Source organism: Xenia sp. Carnegie-2017, unplaced genomic scaffold (genome assembly GCF_021976095.1).
Source record: "Xenia sp. Carnegie-2017 unplaced genomic scaffold, XeniaSp_v1 HiC_scaffold_21, whole genome shotgun sequence".
Classification (NCBI taxonomy): Eukaryota; Metazoa; Cnidaria; class Anthozoa; order Malacalcyonacea; family Xeniidae; genus Xenia; species Xenia sp. Carnegie-2017.
The window spans coordinates 1,933,046-1,947,774 of record NW_025813484.1 but is presented as its reverse complement, the minus strand read 5'-3'; the positions used below and the strand labels follow the sequence as shown (position 1 = coordinate 1,947,774).

The window sequence follows — 14,729 nt, the reverse complement described above, 5'->3', positions numbered from 1 at the left end:
CGGAGATAAGCCGGTCAATCAGCATCATTGGATATCATCGATAATGATCAATAAATAATCTGCCAAATTATTGGCGTTGTATGTAATAAAAAGACTAACTTCTTACGGTAAAAGAAATATTGTTCTGAATGTTGTATTAAAAATAGAGTTTACTTATTAAATCAAAAAGACACCAATAAAATTTTTGAATTGATTTCTTTTAAGACTTAAGTCATTTAACATATTTTATATCAATAAATGAAAATATACATTTCATAGTTATATATATATTATATTCATACATGTATGTATATGCAAGTGCTACCGATTGCAAATAGTAACATATTATTATCGATAAAATTTCGTAGGTGTAGGTTATTTCATTGGAAATGAAAAAAATATTACATTTTTTACAGTAGACAGCTATGATAAAAAGTATTCATCAATGTGCTTTGGATTTCTAGGGAACATATATGATCTAGATGGTTGATTGTGGTGTGCATAAAATATACCTTTATCATCGTAAATGCTAATGAGAAAAGATTATATTGGTTTGACATTATGTGATTATATTGTCAAAATTGCTTTTGAAGAACAACTCCAAAATTCACCGCACCAGTGTGGCAATCAAACAGTATGTACTGAAGCCCATTACCTTGCTGTTTTAACTCTCTGCCTGCAGAAGTCAGCCAGAGTTGGGATAGTACTGTTGGTGATTATAACACTTGTCAATATGACGGTGAAGTTTCAGTCTGAGCCCGTGCTGTAGAACTGGGGGAGCACTTGAGGAAGGAGCACCCCTTCTACTTTGAAATGGGTAATTTTAAAAGGGTGCTATTGACAAGAGAGCCCCCCTCCCCCCCATCTGATAAATTTAGCTCTACAGCACTGGTCTGAGCCACCATCAATATTTTTTGAAACCGACAGTGAAATCTTTGAAGACATATGATGCAATCTACGTAGACAGACCATAAGGCATCGCTTATACAGTGATTAAATAATATACCTAACACTCTGTTAGTCGGAGCTTTAAAGAGAGCCCTCCCACCCTTGATATTTAAAATAAGAATTCTAGGGGGTAAATTTGTCAATTCTGCAGTACGTACTTTTGTTACGCTACATGAAGTAGATGAGTCAGTTAAACCACTCATTACTACGTAAAGTAAATGAGTCAGTTAAACCACTCGTTACTACGTAAAGTCGAAACGTGCTAACAGTTATTGTCGAGGCTACACCATACAACGCTACATAAAGTAGATGAGTCAGTTAAACCACTCATTACTACGTAAAGTCAAAACGTGCTAACAGTTATTGTCGAGGCTACACCATACAGAAGCTGAAACTCTACAACTGTTGAACTTCTGATATACTCTGTCTGTGCAGAACGATAAATTGCTGTATACGTGACAATACCATGTGCTGACGAATATGTCTCGCTACCAGATCTCTTCAACAACCAACGTCTGCGTTTTTGAATGAATCTTGCGCAAACGCCTCGAAGTCCTAAACAACATGATTCGTTTTCAATGTCATATTTCAATAATGACAATAACATCTAAAAAACTGCTGTTATCAGTCAAGGCTCTGTTAAGAAAGCACTATGATTACATATAAGTATTTATAATTTAAATCTATCCTAATTAATTATACGTCAAGGTGTCTGATGGTGGTCATGCGAGAGAGGCATAGATTAGTAAACTGACAATATACCTCTATTTGCGAAAGAGCAAGTGAAAGGGTCTCTTGACTGGATCTTGACTTCGTCTTTGCTTTCTTTGATAACTTAGTTCCCTCGTGAGGAGGTGTTCTCGGCAATGACTCCAAAGAATTTTGTGACTTAGTTTTGCTTCTTAAACCACTAATAGGAGTTGACAGTGTCTGAGACAACGGTATCTTTGACGGACGTTCAGTCATACTTAACTTGCGATACGTATTACCGATGTTTGAATCAGAGATTTGTCTACGATGCAGTGATTTTTTCCCAGGTTGAATAGTTCTTGGTTTTTGTGGACACGGCTCTGGACCTAACTGCATCTCCTGTATTTCTTTGCGTTTCTGTTCATTAAGATCCTCACTGATTCTTAATTGCTCTTCCTTACTCTTGATCATCTCCCATTTGATGCTGTCTAATTCTGTGTTGATATCGGCTAGCTGCCGTGCGGTATCTTCGGTTGACTCTTTCGAAAGTTCCTTTAAATCAGACTTCGACTGTCGTTTCCTTATCGTTCCTCTTCCATTTTCTTGTCCTTTGTACAATGTTTTCTGCAACATATCTTGACGTAAAATCAATGAATTCCGTCGTTTTTTCAAAAGCGTTTCCCTCCTTAGCATTTTCAAACGCTCATCTTCCAAAATATTGTCATATTTTGCTGATATTTCCCGATATTTCACCTTCATTGACTTTTCATTCAGCTCTAAGAGAGAACCTGTCCTTCCTGAATGTGAACGCATGCTATTGGAGGACTTGAAGTTTTCTGTGTTATGCGCGCGCATGTTTCGTGTTTTCCTAAGTACTACCCGCATAGAATGTTGCCATTTTAAGCGTGCCCTTTCCTTACTCGTCAATTGTTTCGTCATCAATTGTTGCTCCAGTTGTTTTTCATGAAGCAATTGTAGTACTTCATCTAAACTGATCACCTTCGATTTTCTTCTGGGAGATGTGGGTGCACTGGCTGACGTATACGAAACGGCAGAGGAACTTGATGAGACATTCCTGTTAATCACGTTACTTTCGGCAACATCTTCAATCGAAGGATCCGGAGTCTTTTTCCCACCGACTTCTTCACCTTTTTGTAGTTTTTTAGATTGAGGTGAGTCGTCACTGTAGAAAACAGATCACATTTATGATTTACATGTGTCTTAGCTGAGCGCCGCAATACAATTAATGTAATGCAACCTTACTAAAGTTGCAAACTTTGATTACTAGTTCACAAACCAGTATGGATAATGCAGCCATAACAAACATCGTTTAAATTTATCATCACTAATTCGTGTACACCTTCAAAATTGTCTTAAAACTCGTTTCAAGTTTTTCTAACACTCTCTTTCAACGCAGGCAAGATTATCAACATTTTTACTCTTTTCATTCATATTGATTTCCAGTTATGTTTTTGAATCACATCCCAGCATACATTGTTTGCTGTCAACTTTTAATACGTTGATTTCAATTCGACAAACGAGTTATAACTTTTGATTTGGAAAGTCGCCATAAAGTAAAACGACGATTGGTATAAAACTGCTTAATACCTCATACAATAAATTCATAAGTAATGGAAATATGAAGCATCTCACCTCTTCATAGAAATCTTTTTGATTGTACTACCGGCAGCAATTTTCAACACTCTCATCCATCCGTACATGACGTACGAGGATTCGGCAGCAAATTCATTGTGCTTGTCATTACGACGGTCGAAAATATCAAAAGTATAATTTTTCGTGTTACATGTTGTTCTCTGAACTTCACAACCGTTGATTTGCACTTTGAAATTGCTCGTTACATCTTCTTGGGAATAAAAGCAATGAATAGTGGCTGACTCTAGGACGCACCAGAACTTTACCCAAAGACCTGTGCTTGTTTTATAATGCAAAAATGAACATTTGGTAGTGGTTTTTTGTAAACCACCAACGTCGTTTTCTGATGTGACGACACTTGACGGATCATGGCGATTCGGAATCGGTGTACTCTGAGGCATGCCGTCGACCATGGTCAGGCCTACTTTTGATCTTTCAGTCAGCTCTGAGCCCTTTAAAAACAGCAAAAATAATATAATGCAGTGATTACAATATCGAGACATGCTAAAACGTTTCTAAGGATCTAACAATTTCAAATATACCTGGTTGATACGGCATATTTGACCAATTAAGTTCTTGGAAGGAGGTTTCAAAACCTTTTGAGATTTTGTGATAAAAATTTGAGCTGAACTGAAACTAACCTTGTCTCTATTTCCTTCATAAGCACCATCGCTATCGCTTGTCTGTAATAAACCAAACACAAATCGTTTTATAGAAATGTTTTTGCTGTAATGGAGGCATTGTTTCCTGATGAAGAAATAACTTACAATAGGTGTTTCGCAAGCTGGAATATGTAAATAGCCAGGCACAGTTGGCTGTACAACATCGTCCCTTTTCACTCCTTTGTATCCATTTAGACCTTCGTTGAATTCGTTTTTTGGACCGTAGTTTGAGCTCTTACCCCACGATTCGAAACATTTCTTCCATTTGAAAAAATCTAGAGGCGAAAAAATAAGATCTTTTCAGACATCACTTTTGGTATTCATCCAAGTCATTCATGCATGTACAATAACAAACGTGGACATTTCCATAACACACAAACCTTGATCACTATCAACTGCAAAGTATATTGGATGACGACCAGGCTTCTTGAGTACAAACGAGTTTGGACGTTTTACATTAGTGGTATCATGCCTAATGTCACAGAGTGGCACGTGATCACGTTGTAATGCTTTAGTCTTTGACTCGTTCGTGTAAATACTCAAAATACCATAACTTACTTCCATCTACAAAAAAAATGATGAGCTAAGAGCTGAAATAGTTTCGATAATTAAGAAACTGTGAGGTGCTATTGATTTTCTCTTCAAAACCATTGAGCTACTTCTGGAAACCAAACTTATAGCGATGTGTATCCACTTACCCAACAATATTCCCAAGTTTCCTGTTTCACAAAAAAATATACGTGACCTTTCTCTTGAATGCCACGTGGTTTAACTATACCGGAGAGGCTACTTGTTGTGCTATGTTCGTCGGAGGAGTCTTTATCTGTGGTTTCACAATAATTACTGTTTCGTTTTTCCTAATTATGAAAAGGAACAAAGAGGTATAAAATAGATATTTGACAAACAAATAATCTCAAAGTTATTTGTAAACTGGCCAGCTTCGCCTTCCCTCCAGCTATTCAAAAGAAAACGGTGTGATTTACTGTAAAAACAATGAATTTTTGAAGATATAAAAACCGAGCTTTTGGTCGTGAATTATTGTGTGATTTCAGTCACTGGAATTTAGCGAAGGGATCTGAAATTTGTGTTTTAACTGAAATCTGTCATTTTGTTTTTTTATATATTTCCAATGAACAAAGTAGTTTTTGAGTAACAAGAATGGTTCGTCTGCTTCATTATTGAAAAGTTTTCAATAGTTATAAAAAACTTGGTAGACAAAACATAAAAAGAACATTATGTGAAGATGTCATTGTACTCACAGGAGGAGTGTCTTCAGTGGCTGAACTGTCTCCAACTGTATCGTTGGCTTTAAGATGGAGAAAAAATATTAGAGTCAATATGACAACAACTACGTAATGATAAGGGGAGTTACAGATCCAGCTAAATGGCATAACACACCACTAGGCTCTCAGCAAGTGTCCTGAAATGCAAACATTGGCTCTTCTTATTCAATTAAATCATAAAATATTTATTACTCTGAACAAAGTTTTCAAAACATTTACACTTGCAGACAAACATGACAACAAAAAAACAACTCCATATCCATAAGAACTGAATATCATTGCTAATATTATACGTACCATCACTCAACAACGGTAAAACAAATATTGTACCACGTGGACATTGCACGTGATTTAATGTAAGGTCGTGGGCAATATGATTGAAATGTATACTCTGTCTAACTGGACTTACCTAATGGTACGTAAAATTTTGAAGTTTCCTTTTTAAGAACAGCAAGCCAACGTTCAAATTCAACGAGATTTTCGGCGGCAAGACTGAGCTCGGTGCCATTACGAACCACAAGTTTGAAGTTATGAGCGCGGGTAGCTCCTAGCTGAGGAGTGGAAACAAGATAACTTTTTCTCAAGTTGCACCGCAAAACCTCTTGGGAGTATTGTGAGTCGCGGAATATGTAAAAAACGTCTGCGCTGACCGCACACCATCGCAGTTTCCAGTATGGACCCTTTTTCCGAAACAGACATCCTTGGATCTCTGTGTGCTCTGGATCTAAAGCCGCAATGCCGCTACTGCGACGACCTTTACAGATAAAACAAAACATGCATAAGCAGGCATTTATAACAAAGTGCTGAAGGCCAGAAGCTGAGTTGAGATGAAAATCAGATATGGGAGAAATTTTCATTTAAGGTTTCTCCTTTTCATTTAAGGGTTCATTTTCATATTCATTTAAGGTTCGCCGTCCCCCCCCCCCTTCTTTCTCACTCATTGCACAAAGTCGTACCCAGGAGAAACAGTTCAATGCGGTAATAAGGATTTAAATCAGAAAATACTAGTCTGCACTTTTACATTTAATAGCTTTGGTAGATGTTTTCAAGCATGGCAGACCCTAGCGCTCATAAGATTAAAGAATAAAACGACTATCGTAAAAGGCTTGTACCTTTTCGCTTCCATCCGCTAACAATGGCATTCTTCATCATCGAAGCTTTCAGCGACATTGTTTGTGTTAAAGACAAGCTTGACTTCAGTTGCGATTGCGCTGTGGAAGGGTTTATTGCATCTTGTTCGGGAGGAACGTGGAGATCGGGGACGCTCTGAGCCGTTATGGATATACGGGGAAGATTCAAGACTGGCATTGAATCTGATTCTTCATGTTTGTTTAGACCTTCAGGAAGTGATTTTGTATGAAATGGATCGTCTAAAATACGTCAATGCAAAACAGCTACTACATTCCACATTCAATCACAACGAACAAAGAGAACCAAGAGAATCAAGAAAATTTGATCGAAGTATGTGAAATGAGTAGAAAAACCAATTGACACGAACGAAACGGTGGAGAACTATATGAAGTATCGCAGTATATTTCATTGAACCGCGTACACATAGAACAACAAATGATAAGGAAGTGAAAAATGTTTGTAAAAAGTTCTTTGTTATTTTTTTAGGTGGGAAGGGGGCGGTTAGAGTTTTAGGTACGATTAGTTAGAAAACCATTAAAATATGTCAAAAATACTTATAAAATATCCTGATCTTACTTTAATCTAAATGTGTACAACTGTGTATCTACTCTAGTCAAGTTGAACAATAGACACTAAACATAATACAAATACTTTGAATTTTTAGCAAGTCGACAAGTTTTGATCAAACATGATGTCTTGTTTAACGAACAATATGAAAAATTTTTTCATCTGATAAGACTAAATGTCGAGACAGTTGATCGAAAGCAGGGATATAAATGAAACTCGGCTTGATTGCACAAGCGAGTTATTTCGTCTTGGCTTACCATACAGCTCCTCCTCGTGATTTAACTTCGCCGATTCTTTGCCTTCATTCTTTGTCAAAGCAGCATCAAATGAAGTATCGTTACTAGTTACAATCTCCTGAAGGCTCTAAAAATGACAAAAAAAAAACGTACAAGCCATTGCACATATTTTGCAATACGTCGACAATCGACATCACACGACACTCAGGCAATAATTGGATATTTGAGAGCATGAGACCCAGAACAAAGAATATCTTGTTCAACTTTTGGCGATAATATCTCGCTCATTGTGGTGTTATGAAGTCAGCAGTCTTTCTCATGATCAAATGTTTTCCACCAAAACAAATTCCAAATTGTTTTTAACAATAAGTTGAAAAATACTTTTATATAGTGCTTACATATTTTCACATGGGTGTTTAAGGGTATTTACACTTAACAAAACCGATTGAAATATCAAGGCTAATAAATAAAGTTTCCAGACAGCCTTGTTTACTGGCTTTTAGAGATAATCTTGATACTTTACCATATCAAAGGCTAAAACGTATTTGTATTAACTCCTGATACTATGCGAATATGTTTCTTCATCCACAAAGCTTTTCGATAGTTCTCATAAAAATCTTCTCGTATCAAGTTCTTTACTTTGAAGTATAAACGTCTAATTTTCTTGACAAAATTGTTACTCGACTACAAGAGCAACCGACTTCAATAGTTTATTTTGCTTCTTTAGAATTTAACATTTTTCTTATTTGAGGGGCACTCTATTCATGGTTCTGTTGACATGCAGATCACGAAAACGTCATTTTCTTAGGGTACAATGCATTCACGAGTGAATACCACGCATATTTTGCGTGTTTTATTGACTTAATTTGTCTATAATCTATAAGAGGAGTATAAATGAACATTGACTGCATGTTCAATATATTTCACAATAACTGCGCCAAAAACTAAGAACTATGAGAGAGGGAGAGTAAAAACTATAACTAACTGTGTTCAATATATTTGGAGGGCAAAAACTCCCCAGAACAAATAGCTCAAACTGCGAATGAAATTTGACGCATTGATCTCACGCACTTGTATAAACAATCGTTATAAATGTGTACGGAGAATAAATGCATAATATGTTCAAACATGTTTTGGAAACAATTTCTGTCTGATGATTCGGCGCTTAGTATCAACATGAAAAGTATTACTTGCACAAACCATTTAGGCTGTCAGTCATATAGATATCTCAAATTTGATTTGAACTCAACTGTATGTACACGAGAAAAACTAAAATTGTTTTATTTTGATGGGACAGATATTTCGACTAGTCATTGATGATGCTATTTTTTCGCGCCCTTCCTCGCTCACACAAATGGCAGCAAATATAGAGGTAAGCGTACCTTACTCGCCAGTTCCTTGACAATATCATCTTTCTCTTTCTGTGGATCAAAAATGTATCCATCAGCAGACGCATTTATTTTTGGACTGTGTCAAACATTGCCACTGGTGAGACAGGAAATGTTCCTGCGCTCCAAGTTTTTCTCCGATCCAATCTGCTTTCATTCTTTTTTGCAGTCAGCGACAACTTGAGTTTTCTTAAGACTTCGAGCTCTTTGAAACTACAGGAGCTTCGCTTAGGAAGAATGCATCCATTTTGACGACGATCAAAGAATTCGATGGCGTCAAGAAGGTTGGTGGAAAAGTCATCCTTATCAGAGAAGTTTCGTTCTTTGTAAGAACTGTTCACCTTGTTGTTGTTTTGCTCTGTCGGTGAAATCTGGAAGTGAATGAAGTTGTGAATACGCGAGAAAATGGTACTCTTAATTAAGAGTCTTCACTATCAAAACATGATACCCCCAATTATTATTATAACTGAAAGTCTACGTCAAACTCTTACGTTTTGCCTGAATGGAAAATCAAATATAATCGACAATAGCTACCAATATCATTGGCCATTGCATTGATCTAAATAAACCAATGATACGCTATCCTCGCAAACAATTTACTCGTGACAATCTTTTAAAGTATGACTGTACAGTTAATTTTTTTGATGTCATGTAGAAATGGGATATTTAGTTCACAGACAAGCGTCTTTAGTGGTTAAGTTTTGCTACAGTACCCTGTCTATTGTCTGTGTTAAATTTGCTTTTATCTGATCACATATGTATACTCGTTAGTTATGTAAAAATCAGCAACGAAAATCTGTCAACTTGAGAGTTTTCATCTACCTTACCTCTCGAAGTAAGTCGTCTTGAAGTCTTACACCAGCCCTGCTGAATGACATGATCCAGGACGCAATGGTTTCAACTTTTGGAGAGGCAAAAAGATGACTTGTCACTGTCTTACTTCCCGAAAGTCTTATAGCAAACATTTTCCCAATACGGCCTTGCATAGCAGAATAACTGCCTTCTGTGAAATCCAGTTCAAAAAGCATTGCACCGTTTTGCCTTTTATAGCATCTCAAGACGTTTGCATCCAAAACAAGCCATCTTTGTCGGATCACTTCATTTTCTTTGTGGTATAAATGTCCTTGGTTCAAACTCGTATCACCAAGTTTTGAAAGATTCTTCGAAGTAAGATCCACTTGAGACTTAGATAACTCCACAAAGTTTTCACTTGCCGCACTCAGTCGTCGTTCGTCGTCTGTTGCCGTCATACCATGACGTTCGTCATCTGTCGACATCATGATATTCATCTACGTATATATATAGAGTTGACACATACAACATACAGTACATTCAAACCTTAAAATCCCTTTACCTGACCAGCGTCTTCTCTGGCACAGTGTCTACTTCTCGATGTTGATAGATGAAGATTTTTTTTGTTGATGTAGGTCTCAAGTTGGCTGTTATCGTTCATCAAACCGATCTTGCTTTTCAGTTCTTGCTTGCGTTGATTGTGTTTTAAATTGAACTAAAACAGTGGAGTTTATTTTTGTTCAATTTTCTATTACTTAAAATAACCTAACACAACATAAACAGACAATAGTTTAGGCCGAGTTCAGTTGATATCAAACATGAAGATAGCCTTCATATTGTCAGTTAGAAAAGGGGAGTATACTACTCATTTTACCACAAAGGTTGGTTTGGACAACTTTCCAACTTATTTGTACTTCAATTTCTCATGCGGAAAACAAACGAGTTTGATATACTCTTGTTTGGATTTGATTATGAACGAGTAAATCTAGATACTGATTGCTTGTTATTTTCTTGAGATTATAAATGAAGTGAGAGCAAAAATAAAATAATCAACTACTTCAAACTAGAGTGCAAACTTTTTGAACCTTGCAAATTTAAATTAGGAGCAACATTCGATGCATAATTCACTTTCAAGATACGAAGATATTGTGAATTAAAAAAAAACTTTCATTGTTGTTGCAACAGAGAATAACATTTTCTGATAATCACAGAGGCATCAAAGTTTCAGGTACTCGTTAAAAGCTTGCCTCCCATCAAGTCAAAAAAGGACAAAGAATGCAATTAAATGGTAAAACATATGACAGGCCATTTCGTTTTGACAATGGAACCAGCACTTCACAAATATTTAGAAAGTATTTTTGCCAAATAAAATAACTCTGTTTGAAATGTCCACAAGGAAACAAATTCTGCCTTAGTTACTAATTGCAATATAAACAGTCCACAAACAATTGTCACCAGGTAAACAATTGCTGCGTTACTATGTAGTCTGCGGGTGTGGGAGGGCATGCATTAAAGAAAAATCTTCACAATCTTAAAACCTGGAACACGTATAAATCCCATGGTGTTTTTTAAATGAAATCTATGACTGATACATAAGAAGTTAGAGTCTGACAACAGTGCATTGAATTGCTTTTAAGGCTTTCTTAAACTTTTTAACGTTAACTTCGCATGCTGAAATATTTGGTTCCGTCAATCAGGAAATTCGATTATATTGTGCTGACGCACTTTTTCCGTGAAAATGACAGGGAACAAATAACTTCTTCTCAATGTTCATATAACATATCTCGATAGTAAGTAAATGTAGGGAAGAATGAAAGTATTGGATTTCTGTACACGCTAAATTTAAATTTGAGAAAAGAATTCCTATGCGGAGTCAAATTCCATTCCATGCAATCTTCGTGTGAACTTGGCAAGCAGTAACTAAACATTCGCAAAAGTTCAATCCTAGGGTCAGCTTAATGGAGTTAAAAAAAGCATGGTAATGCATGAAAAGGTAAAGGTAATACATTAAATATGCAATTTATTAATAAAATTCTTGCTCAGTGGAACGTAACTAGATAACACCAAAATGATTGACTGCGTTATATACCAGCTAATAATAAAAATATGTTTCTTCTCCACTGATAATTGAATTTTGGATATTGTTTTTTCTAAAAGATTAAACTACTGATTGTGTTTGCCAATCGAAATAAAAATTTTATATAAACATTGATGGCTACATGCTGAACATACAATAGCATTTTTTTTTATTTATGTCAAGAATTTTAGTTCACTGTGTGAGACCAAAATTAAAGAAAGATACTTTTTTTATAAGCTGGCATGCAGTGTTTGTTGCCGAATTTAATAAAATCCAAATAACGAACGAAAGTCAACATTTGGGTATTACAAGACAGGAATCTCGTGTATTTAGAGTACTGCTTAAAATATTTAAAGAGGCGCTTATATGCTTATATCTTAATATCAGCCTGTGAGATTTTAATGTCCATCACAATCTTATTCGAATGTGTAGGCAGTATGCATACCTAGCCAACGCATAAATGATTATATCACTGTGGCACTCAGACGAAAGTACCCAAGAAAATATCGGGCAAAATATTCCGACAAGGGACTTTTCAAACAAAGCCTACACTGTTTAGACGTAAATAAGGGTTGACACAAAAAAGAATAGCGCCTTACAAAACGTATTTTTTCTTATCATTGTATATTGATGGCATAATTATAATTCAAGTAGACAGGCAAATTGAAGATGAGCAATTAAAAGTACTGAATGAACAAAGCAAAATAGGATATTGCGTTATGTTTGCCTAGACCGTATGGATGTTTTACTTGTCGTGTTTTACTTATCGTTTTGGGAATCTTGTGTTGGTATGAGTGATGTTATTTGGTTTAAGTGCTCTTGAAGCTTCAAAAGGCAAAACTATTTGCGGAATTCACGAGCAACTGACTGACTACGAACTAAATTCAATAATACCCAAATTGAAACTATAACAAGCTTTAGCGAAATATAAAAAGTAAAATCTCTTTGGCATTAATATAAAAACTGAAAAAGATTAAATTGCTGCGATGGAGAACGCGGAACCTTGGCCGTAAATTTAAATACAATTAAGAGTATTATAACAATTAAAAGAAAAGAAATCGTATTTCCTCTTTCCCCGCTGTCACTTATGTTCGGGCACGAGTCATTGACTTTTTTGACTTTGTGACCCCAGATGTATTTTCTAACTGATGAAAAATATGTCGTGAATCATTGAATATAGAAGACACAACTTCTCCATTATGTGAATCTAATTGAGAAGTTTTGCAATCATAATACATTAAAACTACAGAGACTTGCCTGCCTTATGTTTATCAAACGTTTCTCGCGAATGCGTCCAAACTTGCCAAGTTTTGTATTCGAATCAAGTTTCAAATCAAGCGCTTCGACCTTTTTTCTCACCAACACAGCCGATTCTGTAGAATTTCGACTTCGCAGTATTTCAACATAGCACTGTCTAATGGAATCTAATTCATTCGATATCCGTTCCCTCGCTAACAACTTCTCCAAAAATATCGATATGCCAGGCAAAATACATTCAGCCGCTACATTAGGAGAAAATAACTCGATAAAATGCAGAGTTGTTGTGCAATGGCACAACGCAGCATATATGGCATCAATATTCAGCCAAAACCATTTTTGTGAACGCGCTTCAATGATCATATGTAATATACATAACGTCGGCAGCTTATTACAAAGCACATGTGATTGTGTTGACCGTAACAGACATAACCATTTCTATGTACAATTAACAGGGTTGGTAGAGCGTGCAAATCAAAGAGACCGCATCAATGGATATACCTTCAAGTCTATCCTCCTCGCTCAAAGACGATTTCGTAACTTTAGCCATGCTTATGCGACTTCGTTTTCGGAGGGCCTGAATCACATCACCAGAAACAGACTGTGTTGTTTTTAGTTGTTATCAAGTTCAAGAGTTGTTCGACAACTAATATAACATAACAAGTCTGAGCATGATGCGCAATTATAAACATGAACAGTATGAAAGTTTTTTTCAATAAAAAAAAGAACAATGTTCTCCGGATGACTTGAGAGCCATGATCAAAAAATGAATAAAACCAAACTCCAGGGATTTTGTTGTTGTCGTTCAATAGATGAAATTCAATCTAACTCGCGCGTCGATATCATATACGCATTTCCGGATTTCGCGCAAAACATTGAAATGTAATTGGTCAAAATTGTTGCCTCCAAAAACATTAGCATATTTCACGCAGACATCAGTTAATAAATTCATTTGATACACGTTCATGTGAGCAATTGATGAGTAGTCAGGTTTTTAGTTTACTGTATTCTCAAATTAGCAGACGATCAAATTTCGCAAAGAATTTCTTTATAAGATAAGAAAACTTTTGACTGTCGTTTTATTTCATATGACTGTCAATCAGAAAAGTTCCAAGGTGCTATTTGATGTATTAGGCAAACAGCAGCAGAACGGAGGTTGCGTACATTGACGCCCAACGTGGGCAGCGGAATTACAACGGGATTGCTTTAGGAACACTTTTCAAAGGAGAAAAATATTTGAAATTCTTATTGGCTTAAAATTAACGTTGACGTTTTCTTAGCCAAGTCAAGCACATTTCACAAGTCACGTACATGCAGTAAACGTTTCCAAGGCCTCTTTTGTATAAAATAATATACGGCCACCCTAGTAGACGCAAACTATTAAGCACTATTCTTGATACCTATCAATTTTGTTAAGTATATCTGACAGTCAACCTCCTCCGCTAGCTGTCTAACGTTTGCAAACACATTTGATAAGAACAGCACAAGTGTTGGTGTCTGTTATTATTTTTGACTTAAGTTGTGCTGTGTTGTGTTTCAGGCACGTGTTTCAAATTTAATTGAAAAAGATCAAAGATGTATCTGCCTGTTTTGAATACTTGGAGTTATAGACTATGGAGTTATAGTTTAAAATATTGTATTGCCAAAGGTTTGACTTTAATCGGTAAAATTTAGAACCGTTATTTATCAATAGCAAATAGAATGATCCAGTGAATCGGCGTGTTACCATTTTCTTTCCTGTTTTTGTTCGTTTGCTTGCGTCATATGCGCGGACAAATGTGAGAAATTCACACTTTAGGATGGATAAAAGCAAACATAAAAAATGACTTGCAGATAAACGAAAAAGATAAACAGATTTCACTAAGCCTTAGCATGTGAAGATTAAAAAAAGCAACAAGTCAACAGCCAAGTTTTACAAATACCAAGAAAATCATAAACTCATTTCTAGTCAGATCTATTAGTGCAAGCATTGAACAACAGGAATTCGTTTCTATGGACGCGACTACGCTGCGTTTCATTCTTCGAGACTCTTAACGAAATGGCCATTAAGTGGGAATACGTGTTCT

The 14,729-nt window shown here is 36.0% G+C and overlaps 2 protein-coding genes and 1 long non-coding RNA gene across 5 annotated transcripts; 1 reads left to right on the top strand and 2 right to left on the bottom strand.

The window, feature by feature from the left end:
* Positions 1 to 102: 102 nt before the first annotated feature.
* On the bottom strand, positions 103 to 8,697 carry LOC124444102. 2 transcript variants are annotated; one of them, XM_046994680.1, is made up of 12 exons: positions 8,532 to 8,697; positions 7,171 to 7,276; positions 6,328 to 6,585; positions 5,625 to 5,969; positions 5,192 to 5,238; positions 4,631 to 4,789; positions 4,313 to 4,496; positions 4,038 to 4,207; positions 3,912 to 3,953; positions 3,271 to 3,722; positions 1,690 to 2,800; positions 103 to 1,482 (listed from the first exon to the last, which is right to left on the bottom strand). In XM_046994680.1, exons 3-12 carry the CDS (start codon positions 6,521 to 6,523, stop codon positions 1,429 to 1,431), a joined length of 2,760 nt encoding a protein of 919 aa, XP_046850636.1. In that variant the 5' UTR covers positions 6,524 to 6,585; positions 7,171 to 7,276; positions 8,532 to 8,697; the 3' UTR covers positions 103 to 1,428. The 2 variants fall into 2 exon arrangements, with proteins under 2 accessions (XP_046850636.1, XP_046850635.1); XM_046994679.1 differs by lacking the exon at positions 8,532 to 8,697 and adding an exon at positions 7,673 to 8,231.
* LOC124444106 lies at positions 8,573 to 14,671 on the bottom strand. Of its 2 annotated transcripts, XM_046994687.1 has the most exons (6): positions 14,667 to 14,671; positions 13,165 to 13,214; positions 12,664 to 12,908; positions 9,892 to 10,044; positions 9,365 to 9,826; positions 8,573 to 8,908 (listed from the first exon to the last, which is right to left on the bottom strand). In XM_046994687.1, exons 2-6 carry the CDS (start codon positions 13,211 to 13,213, stop codon positions 8,606 to 8,608), a joined length of 1,212 nt encoding a protein of 403 aa, XP_046850643.1. In that variant the 5' UTR covers position 13,214; positions 14,667 to 14,671; the 3' UTR covers positions 8,573 to 8,605. The 2 variants fall into 2 exon arrangements, with proteins under 2 accessions (XP_046850643.1, XP_046850642.1); XM_046994686.1 differs by lacking the exons at positions 13,165 to 13,214; positions 14,667 to 14,671 and having other exon boundaries at positions 12,664 to 13,123.
* Positions 11,121 to 13,453, top strand: LOC124444111. Its single transcript, XR_006947834.1, has 2 exons — positions 11,121 to 11,322; positions 13,119 to 13,453. It is a non-coding gene; the product is annotated as an uncharacterized LOC124444111 (long non-coding RNA).
* Positions 14,672 to 14,729: the final 58 nt, after the last annotated feature.

Bases quoted from the DNA above. Each gene is read 5' to 3' on its own strand.
- LOC124444102 (XM_046994679.1), bottom strand. The intron at 5,239-5,624 runs GTAAGTCCAGTT...TCCATCTTAAAG, and splicing joins AAAATTTTACGTACCATTAG to CCAACGATACAGTTGGAGAC. The intron at 3,954-4,037 runs GTAAGTTATTTC...GGTTTATTACAG, and splicing joins CAGCTTGCGAAACACCTATT to ACAAGCGATAGCGATGGTGC.
- LOC124444106 (XM_046994686.1), bottom strand. From the start codon at position 13,026: ATGATCATTGAAGCGCGTTCACAAAAATGGTTTTGGCTGAATATTGAT. The intron at 10,045-12,663 runs GCAAGTCTCTGT...CCACTGTTTTAG, and splicing joins GTTTGATAAACATAAGGCAG to TTCAATTTAAAACACAATCA. The intron at 8,909-9,364 runs GTAAGGTAGATG...ATTCACTTCCAG, and splicing joins AAGACGACTTACTTCGAGAG to ATTTCACCGACAGAGCAAAA.